General features: G+C 59.6%; 2 protein-coding genes across 3 annotated transcripts in view; one reads left to right on the top strand and one right to left on the bottom strand.

Moving 5' to 3' along the window:
- The window catches only part of LOC123578484 (translation initiation factor IF-2-like), a 39,650-nt gene extending 38,142 nt beyond the window's left edge, over positions 1 to 1,508 (bottom strand). The window contains exons 1-3 of the mRNA XM_045441376.1: positions 1,423 to 1,508; positions 1,087 to 1,217; positions 423 to 927 (exon numbers count right to left, since the gene is read on the bottom strand). Coding sequence (XP_045297332.1) covers positions 423 to 927; positions 1,087 to 1,217; positions 1,423 to 1,508 — 722 coding nt within the window. The remainder of the gene's footprint in view (positions 1 to 422; positions 928 to 1,086; positions 1,218 to 1,422) is intronic.
- Positions 775 to 12,608, top strand: N4BP3 (NEDD4 binding protein 3). 2 transcript variants are annotated; one of them, XM_045485895.1, is made up of 5 exons: positions 775 to 1,009; positions 6,283 to 6,633; positions 6,892 to 7,419; positions 7,781 to 8,035; positions 8,168 to 12,608. In XM_045485895.1, the coding sequence occupies exons 2-5, from the start codon at positions 6,313 to 6,315 to the stop codon at positions 8,696 to 8,698; spliced, it is 1,635 nt and encodes a 544-aa protein (XP_045341851.1). In that variant the 5' UTR covers positions 775 to 1,009; positions 6,283 to 6,312; the 3' UTR covers positions 8,699 to 12,608. The 2 variants fall into 2 exon arrangements, with proteins under 2 accessions (XP_045341851.1, XP_045341842.1); XM_045485886.1 differs by having other exon boundaries at positions 831 to 1,009; positions 6,289 to 6,633.
- Positions 12,609 to 13,719: the final 1,111 nt, after the last annotated feature.

Genomic DNA, 13,719 nt, shown 5'->3' with positions numbered 1-13,719 from the left:
GCTTTTTGAGGAAGACACCTGCTTTAATTTTTTGAGTCTGAATGCCTTTAGGTGTTCATCTCTGTCTCTGTCTCCATCTCCTCTACTGTCCTACACCTATTTGACTCACATCGTCTGGCCCCTGAAGGCATCTGAATCTGCTGCCCCTGTAAGACTCTGGCGGCAAAACAAAAAGAAGAGAGAGAGAGAGAAGAAAAGAAAAAAAGGAAAGAAAAGAAAAGAGAAAAGAAAAGAAAAGAAAAGAAAAGAAAAGAAAAGAAAAGAAAAGAAAAGAAAAGAAAAGAAAAGAAAAGAAAAAAGAAAAGAAAAGAAAAGAATCTTAGCGCCCAATTCAGTCGCTAACGAGCCGGAGACCTTGGGGTCAATCTCTCCAGCTCTCGGAGTACCTTTTGCTCAACCTCAAAACGGGTAACAACGCTTACCTAAGAGGAGGCGGCGAGGATCTGGGAGTTGAACGCGCCTCTTCGGAAGCTGCCGAGTTCTGGAAACGAAGAGGAACGGGCAAGGCCGGGAGGAGGAGGAGGGGGGCTGGCTGGACGCCCTCCGGGGACGTCGGCTGCGCGGGGGCTGCCGACCCGCCGGGAATCCGCGCGGCGCCGGGCGCAGCCGGCAGGGGGCTCGGGCGGCTACGGCGCGCGGCGGCTGGGCGGCGCGGCGAGCCCGGGCGGGGCTCAGGTTGGCTCGCGGTGGGCGGGGGTTGCCCCCCGTCCCCGTCCCCGCCCCCCACATCCGGGGGCCCGGCCCTGGGCTGGCGGCGCGCCGGTGAGTCAGGCCGGGTTTTCCCTCCGCCTCTGGGGCAGGCGAGCGAGCGCCGCGGAGCGCGTCCCTCCCTCGCCAATCCGGCTCCGGCGCCCGCCCGCCCGGTCGGCTGGCCGCGTTTTCCAGGCGCCTGCCGACTGGTCGCTCCGGCCCGGCTCGCATTCTCTCCTGGAGCCGACGCTTGGAGGGAGGGTTCGAATCCGCGCGAGGGAACTGTCGCGCGCTAGGGGCGCGGAGCGGCGCCAGCATGGTGAGTGGGACGCGGCGGGGGCCGGGGACTGGGCTCGGGGGTGGGGCCGGCCGCCGAGGTCTCGCTTTCTGGGCGACCTTGGCCAAACCGCAGCCCTTCGCCCGCGAGGTGCCCGTCTGAGAAGTGGGCGGGGGTGGCAGGGTGCGGTGTGCGTTTCCAGACACTGAAGCGCCGAGGCGCGGGACCAGGGACCGACCGCGAAGCTCCTCTGGAGAGGCCGGCGGCAGGTTACGCTGCTCCCCGCAACCCCTGCAAATGTGCTCTCTCGAACCCCTGCGCCGCGCCTGGGGTGGGGCAGGCGCCCTTGGCGCGGGAGTCTGACCTGGGCTTCGGCCCCCCACCACGGCCGCTCCGGGCAGGCCTCAGGGAGGAGGCAGCAACAGACGTCCCCTCTGGCCCCCCAGGTAGCTCGCCGAACCTCCCGCAGTTCTGCGGAGCCCACGCCTCCGTCACAGCCTTCGGGGCCCGGGGGAGGGAATTTCGTGGGGGATGCCGACATCGTCTGCTCCCCACGAGACCCCTCTCCCGTCCCCTCCGGGACACCCCCTTCCTGCTCCGGTCCCCTGCTCTGTAAGGGCGGCAGCTGCCAGCTGCTAGGGATCCCGACCTATGGGGACGCTACCAGTTCTTGGCGGACGGAGCACCTGCCCAGTCTGGCCACAGCCTTTGGCCAAAGCGAGGACCAGCCTGGGGCCAGGCCCACGTCAAGTCCCTGGCTGTGTCGAGAAAGAGTACTGCGACCGGTTGCCTCCCACCCCGCACCCAGTCCCCTAGTACAGATTGGGGCTCTCCTTGTTTGCACCTGCGGCTTAGTCCGGCTGACCTGCAACCTTGACCCTCCGTGCCCTCTCCCTGCCCAGCCAAGAAGGGAGTGGAGGCAGGAGGCCACCCTGGGCCCAGTGATCAGCCTCCTCCAGGGCCCTCCTGGGCAGGGCTCCTCTGCCGGCTGGCTGAGTGTGGGTGTACATGTGCAAGACTGTGAATGAATGTGGCCAGCCTGCTCCCGCCTCTAGAATCAGTAGCTTCCAGGGCTCAGAGTCCCCATGCGGCAGTGTTTCCACTATTCCTCTTTGACCAGGGGCGGGCCGGAAGAATTCTATGCTGAGGAGACTGGAGTCCAAACCTACCTGGTTGCAGATGCCCTTGAGAGAGGCAGGTGTGGGGGGCTGGCCCGACACACATACACAGCAGTGTGTGTCTGTGAAGGGCAGCTGGTGACCTCTGGCTGGGACAGCAGGAGAGAGGGCCTTGCCCAGGGTTTTGGAATTGTTCATCATTGTGGGATGTTGGGCAGCTGGCTTCTAGGCCTTTCTGGGCCTCAGGTTCCTTGCCTAACCCCAACTAGGCTGTTGTGGAGATGAGCGCAGATGATGAAATGAAAGGCTCAGAAAAACTGTAGAGTGGTGTATGCCTCTGTGACTCTCTAGTGATACTCAGACACACTCCTTTGTGGTTAGATGCCGAGCTTTACTTCTTCAGGTGTCACAGTGTAACTAGGGTATGCCAGCCTCTTCCATCGCCCCCGCCCTCCCCCCGCCCCCTTACCCACTGCCCCTCTTTTGGAACTGGGACATTCCAGTCCAATTCTTCAGAGGCAGCTGCAGACACTCCCTCCAGCAAAGCTGATCCCCCCCAGCAGGTGGTGGGACCTTCCCCTGGGGCCTGGGCTCTGGAGGGGCTAGCCACAGCCAAGGCAGGACTCTGGAGCTTCCTGCCTACATGCTCTGGGATGTCCCACGCTGGAGGAGACTCATGATGGGGTCAGGATGGGCTTCTAAACCTGAGGAGCTGACGTACTTTCTCCAGGGCAGCTGAAAATGTCCTCAGGCATGTGCTTTTACTTCCTGGGCCTCAGTTTCCTCTTCTGAAGAGGATCTCAATATTCCCCACCTATGAGTGTTGTGAGGCTGTGGCAAGCCGTGTGGGGCTGACTAACGGACGCTGGGATGCTTTCCCTGCGTGCCCTGTCTCTGTTTCATGGCCAGCATGGTTCCCGAGCCTCATGTTCCTGTCACCACCAAGGGTTGATCCAAAAGAGATGCCCCTGTCTGCCCAGGGCTTTCAATGCTGCTGGCTAATCTTGGGCCCAGGGGTTGGGAACAGGAACTAAAGGGTCCTGTTGAGGCCAGCTGGGGCCTGTGCAGAATATGGCTTAGCCCAAACCTAGCCACCAGGGTGGTGGGGGGGGGGTTTCATCTCTGTGCAGAGCTCTGAGCCCCAGGGTGTGTACTGAGCTCTTGGCAGGGAAGCCCTTGGAGGCACTTGGAGGAGGCCCTGGTTTTTGCTCTGATGTTCCCATGGGGGACTGCAAGGCTCTTGCTGTCTCTCTCTCCCTCCAATACCCCCCCCCGCCACACACACACATACACATCCTCTCCAGCCCAGCCTGCACAGCTGCCCTGGCCTGACCAGGCCATTCCCTGGGCCTCCAAGCAACGGGGAAGGAATGTGTGTGTGTTGGGAGGGGAGGCAGGATGGACCCCTGTAGGAAAAGGGACTGTCCCAGACTGAGACCTGGGCAGGGTAGAACCTCCTAAAAGCCAGGGGCCTCAGCCTCTCTGGGAGAGCTGATAATACAGCCAGAGAAGTTACCTAGGAGGGGCGAAGGGTGGAGGGCGAGGGCATTAGGGAAAGACAAAAGGAAGGGGCTGTGTGTGCCCCCTTCATCCAGCTCCACAGCTCTTTCTAACTGCTCAAGTCACACGTGGAGAGAAGCCCCTGACCACACACACCCTAATACCCTCTGCATCTAGCCTGGGGCTGGGAGGACGAGTGGGTCTTCATGCTAGAGTAATGCTAGACCATTCCTGTGTGTGTGTGTGTGTGTGTGTGTGTGTGTGTGTGTCCCAGAGGATGCTCATTGCCGCAAAGGTGACCTTGTGCATGACTGTGTCTGCTGTTGGATGTGACTGTCTGTGCTGTGTCCTGTCACATAGGAACCACCGTGCTACTGGTTTCAGTGACTAGACTGCAGTTTGTATGTGGGGTATGCGCTCTAGTGGCCCATGGCTGCCTCTGGTTCAAGGACTCTCCCCCTTGACCCTGAGACCATTTGTAGAGAACATGAGGTGCTAGTTGTCTCTTCCTGAAACAGGAAATAAGGATCTGCCCAGGGGAAGGTGAAGTGGTGTGTGTTTGGGGCGAGATGGGCATATTCAGCACCACTGCCACCTCCCCCGCCCCCCCCCCATGCTTGCACTGGGCTTATAGTTCATGAGACCTTTCACCTCCATTGTCTCTGTGACAAAAACCCAAAGGGAAGGCCAGGGCAGGCAGTCTTTCCCCACTTCAGAGATGGGGAAACTGAGGCATGGCAAAGGGCTATGAGATAGTGTCCAGGGTCCCCATGGAGGGGCAGTGTGAGGACAGGGCTGGAGACCAGGTTCTTTGCTGTCTGCCTCCCTGAGAAGCAGTGACAAGAGTGAAGTGTGCTCATGGTAAGGACGTGTCAGATTGGGAGGCAGGATACTTTGTGTTTTATTTTTTTCTGAAAGAGTGCAAGTGGGGGAGGGGCAGAGAGAGAGAGGGACAGAGGATCTGAAGCCAGCTCTGCGCTGACAGCAGGGAGCTCAATGTGGAGCTTGAACTCACAAACCGCAAGATCATGACCTGAGCCAAAGTTGGACGCTCAACTGACTGAGCCACACAGGCACCCCAGGGATACTTCAATTCTAACTCTTTGGGCTGTGGATGCCATCCTGGGCCCCCACTAAACATTCAACAGCATCCTGCTGGGATCACAGGCATCTCAGCCTGACCAGCTCTGTGACCTTGGGCAAGCCACTTCACCTGCAGGAGCCCCAGTGCCCTGGACAACGGCTATCTCACGGGACTCCGTAAGATCACTCCTTTGCAGGGCTGTGTCTCTGTAGGTGGCCAGCACCTCTGATTCCTTAAGTGGATGAGTCCTCTGGCCCTGTGAGCCCTGTGACATCCTTAGAGGTTATTAGATGGAGGCAGGGCCGTGCCCCCGCTCCGTCTCCCAGAGAGCTTTGTCTTCCACAAACACAAAACCTGGAAATGGTTGAGGAAGATGGAACCTCCTAACGACCATTGTTTGAGGTGGGAGTGGGTATCCCGGAAGCATATTGGGTGGGTGGGGGGTGCTCAGCCACCACATGCCTGCTGGGTGTCTGTATGTAGATGGGAGCAGCCGCTTGGGGGCCAGAGGCAGAGACGGTGGTGTTCACTCATTCAGCAGGTCCTTTCTGAGTATGGACCATGTGCCGGGCCCTGGGCTGGATAGGGGGGATCCAGTGGGGTGGTAGGGCCAGGCCAGGGGTGGGGGGTCTCAGCCCAGATGGGAACTGGGTCCATAACCTGGTCTCTGGGCCGCCTGCCGGGGAGGTCATCTGAGCAGCTGAGCTCATCTTCAACCAGCCTGTGTTGACCCTGTCTGGCTAGGGGCCAGGCCCTGAACTAGACTCTTTAGTCGTGTTATCTCAGCCCATCCTCCCAGCATCTCTGAGTGATAAGACTTGCCATGGCCATTGTCTGCATGAGGAAGCTAGGGCCTACGTGTAATTGGCCCCACCCCGGGTCAAGATTTGGGTCCCCCCCACGCACCTGGTGGTGGTCTTTGGAGTGGCAGCATATGCAGGGGCTGGCGGGGGCTCCCGCTGGCCCTTCCCCCTGCCTCCCCCCACTGCCCCTATGACTATGTGAACACCTGTTCCGGAAACTGTGGCCATTGTTACCACCATCCTTCCTCCCCTCAGGCCCTTCCTGTTTGTATCCCTCCCACTGCAAACCCCCAACCCCACCCGTGCCAGCTGCTTCCCTCGGGGAACTCTGACCCACTGCAGGAAGAGGGGCTCAACTGGGTTTTCCCCCTCCCCAGAGAAAAAGAAGGAATGGAGAATCATAAGCCACTGGCCCCGGTTCCCTGTGCCCTCTGCCCACCCCACCCCCCAGATTGGGTGAGGAGCCTGGTAGGAGAGTGAACAGGGTCAGAGTTGGACAGAGCCTGAGTCCACAGCTGACCCAGTCCTGGGAGGGGCCCCATCCTGCCGCTTTGGGGCCGTTCCCCTATGTCCCCCCCATCACACCGGCCCTCATAGCTGGAGCTGGGGCACCAGGCAGATGACTTTGGGGCCCTTTCTCTTGCCATCCTAGGAGTCCTGTCCTGGGTTTTCTTTCCGGGACCCATATCTGCCTCCTGGGCCTGGGCCAGGCAGGTGGCTGACATAGGCAAAGAGCAACTGGTTTTAGAGTATCGGAGAGGTTGGGCAGCAAGTGCCCACCTGCCTCTGACGGAGCCTCCCAATCCCCAGAAACAGCTGCCTGTGCCCTGCTGAAAGTTCATGGCCACAGCCCTGGGCCCTGCTGGCATTGCCATGGGCAGCGTGGGCAGCCTGTTGGAACGGCAGGACTTGTCCCCGGAAGAGCTACGGGCAGCGCTTGCAGGGCCCCGGGGTTCCCGCCAGCCTGATGGGCTTCTCCGGAAGGGCCTGGGCCAGCGTGAGCTCCTCAGCTACCTGCACCTCCCCAAGAAGGACAGCAAGACAGCCAAGCGTGCCCCTCGGAACGAGAGTGCTGACTACACCACCCTCTACTACCGGGAGCATCCTCGAGCTGGTGACTTCAGCAAGACTTCACTGCCCGAGCGGGGTCGCTTTGACAAGGTGCATCTCTGCCCACTTCCCTTCCCCAGTGTTGGTAGGGATGGGGAGCTCGGGGTCTCCTCGGAGATGCTCTGATGGGGCTGGGACATGAAAATCCTGCTGTAGCCTGTCCTGAGGCTTTGGTCTTTGGTCACCGGTCACTGCCTCTGTGTGACACGCACCCCAGGTTCTCAGAGAGGATCCTGGGGGCTGTGGGAGCGTTAGAGGGCAGAGGCGAGGTCAGCCCAGGGCCTCAAAGCTGCCCTTTCTTCCCGGCAGTGCCGCATTCGCCCATCGGTGTTCAAGCCCGTGGCGGGCGCTGGGAAAGGCTTCCTGTCCATGCAGAGCCTGGCAGCCCACAAGGGCCAGAAGCTGTGGCGCAGCAATGGCAGCCTGCACACATTGGCCTGCCATCCACCCCTGAGCCCAGGGCCCCGGACCAGCCAGGCACAGGCCCGGGCCCAGCTGTTGCATGCGCTCAGCCTGGATGAGGGCGGCCCCGAGCCCGAGCCCAGCCTGTCTGACTCCTCCAGCGGGGGCAGTTTTGGCCGCAGTCCTGGCACTGGTTCTGGCCCCTTCAGCTCCTCTTTGAGCCACATTAACCACCTTGGGGGCTCCCTGGACCGGGCCTCCCGGGTCCCCAAGGAGGCTGGGCCACTGGCGATGCTGAGCTGCCTGCCCGAGCCACCGCCCCCCTATGAGTTCTCCTGCCCCTCCGCCGAGGAGGTGGTGGCCCTGCTTCCCGACACCTGTGAAGATCTCAAGAGAGGCCTCGGTGATGAGGATGGCTCCAACCCTTTCACACAGGTGAGGGCTCCCCCTGCTCTGGGGTCCTGTTCTGTCCCTTGGCATTGGAGTACAGGACACACAGAAGGGTCCCCAGCCAGTTCACTTACGTAGCTCTGGGCACAAGAGAGTAAGGAAGATGGAGTTGATTCGGTTCCCCAGCCCCCATGTGATGGGAATGTCATGTCACTGGTGGCCCTTGCTAGGAGTTGCGTGGAAGGGAGGAAGAGAGACTCCCTGGGCAGTCTTGGCAGGCACTTCACCTCCAGTTGCAGCTGAAGTGTTGTGGAGGGGCTGGCAGTTGGTGTTCAGGAGCGAGGGGGGGTTGGGTGGTCCGCGTGTGGGATATTCCCGCATGGCAGGCGCCTCGTCCCCTTGGCAGGTGCTGGAAGAGCGCCAGCGGCTGTGGCTGTCCGAGCTGAAGCGCCTGTATGTGGAGAGGCTGCACGAGGTGGCTCAGAAGGCAGAGCGCAGTGAGCGCAACCTCCAGCTCCAGCTGTTCATGGCCCAGCAGGAGCAGCGGCGGCTGCGCAAAGAGCTCCGGGCACAGCAGGGCCTGGGCCCTGAGCCTCGGCCCCCCGGTGCCCTCCTGGATGCTGACCCTAACACCCGACCAGAGGAGGAAGCCCGATGGGAGGTGAGAAATTGGGCATACAGAAACTTTTTATGTCCTCTTTGCCACCTGTGGGGTCCCACCCTCTGCTGGCTCCTGGTCTTACCCACTTTGTTTGGCTCTTGCCCATCTTGTTCCCCGCCCCTCCCCACCCAGGTGTGCCAGAAGACGGCGGAGATTAGCCTCTTGAAGCAGCAGCTGCGGGAGGCTCAGGCCGAGCTGGCGCAGAAGCTGGCCGAGATCTTCAGCCTCAAGACGCAACTTCGGGGCAGCCGGGCGCAGGCGCAGGCCCAGGACGCAGAGCTGGCCCAGCTGCGCGAGGCCGTGCGGAGCCTGCAGGAGCAGGGCCCTCGGGAGGAAGCCCAGGGCAGCTGTGAGACCGACGACTGCAAGAGCAGGGGGCTGCTGGGGGAGGCGGGTGGCAGCAGCGAGGCCGCAGGTGGCGCCGAGCAGCTACGGGCCCAGCTGGTGCAAGAGCGGCTCCGCGCCCAGGAGCAGGCACTATGCTTTGAGCGGGAGCGGCGGACGTGGCAGGAGGAGAAGGAAAGGGTGCTGCGCTACCAGCGGGAGATCCAAGGAGGCTACCTGGACATGTACCGCCGCAACCAGGCGCTGGAACAAGAGCTGCGGGCGCTGCGGGAGCCCCCAGCACCCTGGAGTCCTCGGCTGGAGTCCTCCAAGATCTGAAGCCAGGGGGTGAGCGGGCTGCAGAAGCACCGCCAGAAAGCGGCTTGGACGAGCCCGCGCTGAGAGGGCTGGCTCCTTCCTTACACTGGTTGGGGGCAGGAGCTGCTGAGGCCAGCCAGGAGTGGGGAGGCCCACCGAGAGGAGGGGTCCAGCGCTGCTGTGGGCTGGATAGGGTGCCCTCCTGGCAGAGGAGCACCTCGGCAGGGCCCCGCCCTGCTCCCTGGAGTAGATGTGGCCCAGAGAAGGAGGCTGGGGGACCAAAGGCCTGGTGATGCAGAAGGGCAGGCGTGAAGGAGGGAGGCTGGGACGGGGACATTGGCCTCCCTCAGAATAAAATCACATTTTCTACAAGGAGGCCCTGGGTGATACACTGGGCCTGTCCCTGGCCTGGGTCTAGAGGATTGTGGATGGTTGGGGGTGGGGGCCCTTTACCTTGGCTGTATGTAGCTCCTTCCATGGTCATGGTCGGTGGGAGGCCGTGCCATGTGCCTGTGTGCGCAGCTGCTGGGCATGTGTGTTGGGGAGTGGAGGAATCCATGCCCCAGCACCACACGGTTCCTTAGCTGCCGTGTGGGCTGAAATTCCTTTCTCAGCACCAGTGGGATTTTTCGGAAGGAACAATGCCAGAGAACCCAGAAAAACAAAAGGGCAAGTCAACCAAGGCATTGCTAGAACATGAAACATTCTCTTGGTAGGAAGTCTGGACTGTGGTACCCAGCCCCCTGCTGGGTTGGGGCCGGTCTAAGACAGCTTCCCCTGGAGCACCCAAAGGCTCCAGTAGGGCCCTGCCCCTCCCAGAACCCACCTCCCATCTTTCTGTCTGGCTGTGGTGCACCCCTCCCCCCCACACAGGGATGGGAGGCCCTGGGAAGGTAGAGGAGACAAAATTTGTGGGTGGGTTACTTGGTGAAGGGCCTGTACCGCAGCAGGGAACGTGGCCATTTTCCTGTAGACAGTGGAAGGCCCTGGGGTATTTTTTAGCAGGGGTGAGATGTGATCTTATTTGTATTTTGGAAAGATCTGTCCTGAGAGGAAGGAGCCCTCCACTCCCAGCCCTGCGCCGGGCTCTCTGACCCTTAGGCTCAGCCCCCTAAAGCCCACTCTCACCCATAGCCTCTCAGCAGTCCGCTTCCCCTTTGGGTTTTTGCTCCCTCCTGGGTGGATGGCCTGGAACACAGACCCAGGCTGGCATGCAGGCAACCCTTCCCCACTCCCTGCAGTAAAGATCAGTATCCATATGTCATGCATTGAGCACTTCCTATCTGTTAGGCCTTCAGGGCTTGGGGGCTCAGGGTTGAATTAGATGTGCTTCCCGCTCCAGGGGAGCCAGCGCACAGACCTCTTCTCCTCCCAGTGCCTGCCCTGATGGGGCAGCAGCATCCTCTGGTATGTTCTCTGCAGAAACCCCAGGTTGCTCCCTTCCACCATGATCCCCCCTTCCCAGGCCATGCCTGGCAGCCTGTCAGGCCCCAGCATGTGGGTCCTGGTGGTAAGTGGATTCGCTATGTAGGGGCACCTATGGGGCTATGGAGTATGAGCTGATGTGCCCCACCTTTTTAGGGTGGGGAATGGGGTGTGTGTGTTGTCTGCCGTGGGGATGGTGTGTTTATGGCTGTGTAAGTGGCAGGTGTGTAAAGCTGTCTTGTGGGTGGTGGGTGTGTCTGGGGGTGTGTTTGGGGCCCCTGGGTTGGAGGCCAGGAGGGCTGCTTCCTGGCCGCTCCCTTCTGCCCCATTTCTTTCCACCAGTCCCTGCCCCACTTGTCTCTGGCCAGGCTTGAGTAGAGCCTGTGGCCAGAACAGACCCCTGTGTCTGGGTCCTCTGCCTGGGAAGGGAAGCAGAGAGCACTCAACTTAGGCAGGCTGGTCTCCCACAGGCCTTGGAACCCATTTCACAGACTTCTCCAAACCGAGATCTCTGGGCCAGTGACCTTCCAGAAGACCCCCCTCCCCAGCAGAGCTAGGTGCTGACCTGAAGCCTGGGTCACTCCCTCCCCACAACCCGGAACTGGGCAGGCTGCGTGCCCAGGTGCCCCACAGTGGCTGGGGTCTACCTTTCGGTGAACCATCTCTGCAGGACAGCTCCCCACCCAGCAATTAGAGAGCTGGGCTGGCCAGTACAGCCGGCGGGGAGTGGGTGGGCGGTACCAAAACTTGGCAGCTGTGCCAGAAACCAGGGCCAGACCCAGATGCAGGGGGAGGGCACGAGAGAGCTGAAGCTGGGGTGGCTCAGAGGGAACCGGATCCCTGTTAGCTCATCCCTGCTGGGCAAACCAGTTCCCTGGTCCCCAAGCCGGCTGGGTGGCTCTGGGACCAGCTGATCACAGGTGCCACTGCAGTGGCTACTGCTTCGGAACCCTCCCTCCTGAGCCTGGCAGGCCCCTTAGCTCACCAGGTGCCCAGAGGTCCCCCTGCCCTGGCAGACTAGGCCCAAGCAGCCAATTCTCCAGAACTGAGGCCAGCTGCCCACACTGGGCTCCATGCCCCTGGGCCCTTCTGTTCTCAGCTCAGCTAGTGTCACCTCTTCCAGTCACTCCCTGGGCCCCTCAGCCTATCATTTAAGGCCTCTGACAGCCTGGCCTCCACAGAGTCCCTGATAGTGGTTGCCCTTTCTGACCCCATCATTCCCTCACAGCACCTCTGAGCCCTCATCCTCCAGGCAGAGGCTCCTCACAGTCCCCAGATCTTGTTTCCTCAGGAAAGCCTGCCCTGAACTCCTGCCCTGCCCTGCCCTGCCTGGGCAGCGCCCCCCGTCCCTGTGCCCACAGTCCCCTACTTCTCCTGACATTTTGGTCTCTCCACTGGGCTGTGGGCATTGCCAGGCAGGACTGTGTCTTCTGTTTTTATCCCCAGAGACTGCTCTGGCTCCAGCCCAGAAGGCACTGGAGGGCTTTGGACTCAAGAGGAACCAGACCTCTCCCTGGCTGTCATGGGTTCAAGCTGGGGGTGGAGTGGAGTAGGTGGGGAAGTCTCTGGCTCTGAGTGTTCATTCACCATTCACAGGCACCTGGGCCAAGCACTGGGGCTGCAGAGCCAGTCCCCATTCACTGCCTGGGGAGGTACTGCACGCCTCCCTCAGGGCCAGGCCTGGTTCTCAGATGAGGAAGCCACAGTGGCCAACGCCCCTGCCCCCATGACCTTTCCCTGTGGGTGGGGGAGGGAGACAGCACACACATCTGTCCATGGTAGTCACCGGGCCAAAAGCGTGCAGACCTCTACATCACAGTGGCCAGTCAACGGCACATGGAGAAGCAAATTTCTCAGACTGGGTATATCTATAGGTATCAGGGAGCCTTTTTTCAAAGAGGACGCATGCCCCATGGTGACAATTCAGATTGCATAACTCCCCACCCTAGTAGGTGGGTTTTAGCTCTATCAGATTCGGAAAAGAAAAGGAAATGTGCTATTTCTTGCAACAAAGCAAAAGTGAAATATGTCATGAAAGGTAAGGCGTAAGTACTGTGGAGTTCGGGCTGGCTCACTTTTCACTGCAGGTGATGAGGGGTGTGTATTTGACCATATTTTGGTCAGGCACTTTTCTGACCTCTCTTTGTGCCTGACCTTGGCAGGTGTCTCCTTATACGGTCCGGTTCTGGCAAGATTTCTGCTTAGTTTAGCCAGACTCCCCCTTTGTCCATATCTGACTATGTTCCTCATGTAATCTTCCACCAACCCCCTCAGGCAATGGCTAGCCTGCCTTCAGCAAGACTCCTGTGAGGTGCATTTAGCCAGAATCTGCTTCCAGACCCCCAAGGTTTCCTCTCAGTAATTTTTCATCCACTGACCCCTACCCACTCCTTGGCTGTAAATTCTACTTTTCCTTGCTGTATTTGAAGTTGAGCCCACTCTCTCTGCCCTACTACAAAACTCCACATTGCAGCAGCCTCTCTTGAATAAAGTCTTCCTTACCAAACTGATGAGTGTCATGAGTAAATTTTTTTTTTTTTTCTTCAGCAAGGATAAACTTCTCTGAGGAAGGGAAGTTGGGAGGATTTCCTCAGGAGCAGGGTGGGATGAGAGCGTCCAGGATTGGCCTGGCATTGGACACAGAGAGGTGTGGGGCAGGTCCAAGGGAGGGTCCTGTCTAGAAGGGTTTGAAGGGAGGCAGGGCAGCCCCTAGACCGCCTGGTAAGTTGGCACAGGAAGACTTCACCTGTGGCTGTGGGTGGGTCCCTCAGGCAGCCAAGGGGGAGAGCCGGAACTGGGACTAGCTTTTCCTGTGTGTTGTCATTCAGGACAACACTCGGAAGGGCCCTACACTTGGTGCAATGGTCTCCTGTTGCCATCTTGAACTTTTTTTTTTTTTCCTTGAGAGAGAGAGTGCGAGCCGGGGAGGAGCAGAGAGAGAGGGAGACAGAATCTGAAGCAGGCTCCATGCTCTGAGCTGTCAGTGCAGAGCCCGACATGGGGCTTGAACTCCCAGACCGTGAGATCATGACCTGAACGGAAGCCTGACGCCCAACCGACTGAACCACCCAGGCGCCCCGCCATCTTGAAATTATAATGATGTTTGAACAAGGAGCCTTACGTTTTCATTTTGCTCCAGAGCCTGCAGATGAAGCAGCTGCTTTTGGCCTGAACCAAAGCCTGACAAGGAGGGGCAGGAAGAGAGAGAAGGCACAGGAGACTGGTTGGGTGCCACCTGGAGGGTGGAAGAAGAGACAGGGCCTGAGCAGGCAACTTGAGCTCCACAGGCGGAGGCCTGATGCTCCACAGAGGTTCCACAGAGGGCAGGCAGGATCTGCATTACCTGTTATTGCCCTCACCCCAGCTATCAGGGGAGACTCCATCTTTTCCTAGCCTGGCCTTCCAGGGCTCATTCTGAGAAGTGAGGAAGGCTGTATTTTCAGAAAAACATGCCAGGGATTGTCTTATCCCAGAACTTTTTCTCTTTTTAAAAAAAATGTTTACCTATTTAAAGAGAGAAAGAGCACAAGTGAGAGAGAGCATGAGAACGAGTCGGGTGGAGGGGCAGAGAGAGAGAGAGAAAGAGAATCCCAAGCAGGCTCCTCATGGAGCCCAAT

The sequence above is a fragment of the Leopardus geoffroyi genome, chromosome A1 (assembly GCF_018350155.1).
Source record: "Leopardus geoffroyi isolate Oge1 chromosome A1, O.geoffroyi_Oge1_pat1.0, whole genome shotgun sequence".
In the NCBI taxonomy this organism is placed as follows: domain Eukaryota; kingdom Metazoa; phylum Chordata; class Mammalia; order Carnivora; family Felidae; genus Leopardus; species Leopardus geoffroyi.
The sequence above is the reverse complement of the archived record's forward strand: the minus strand, read 5'-3'. Positions and strand labels throughout refer to the sequence as shown.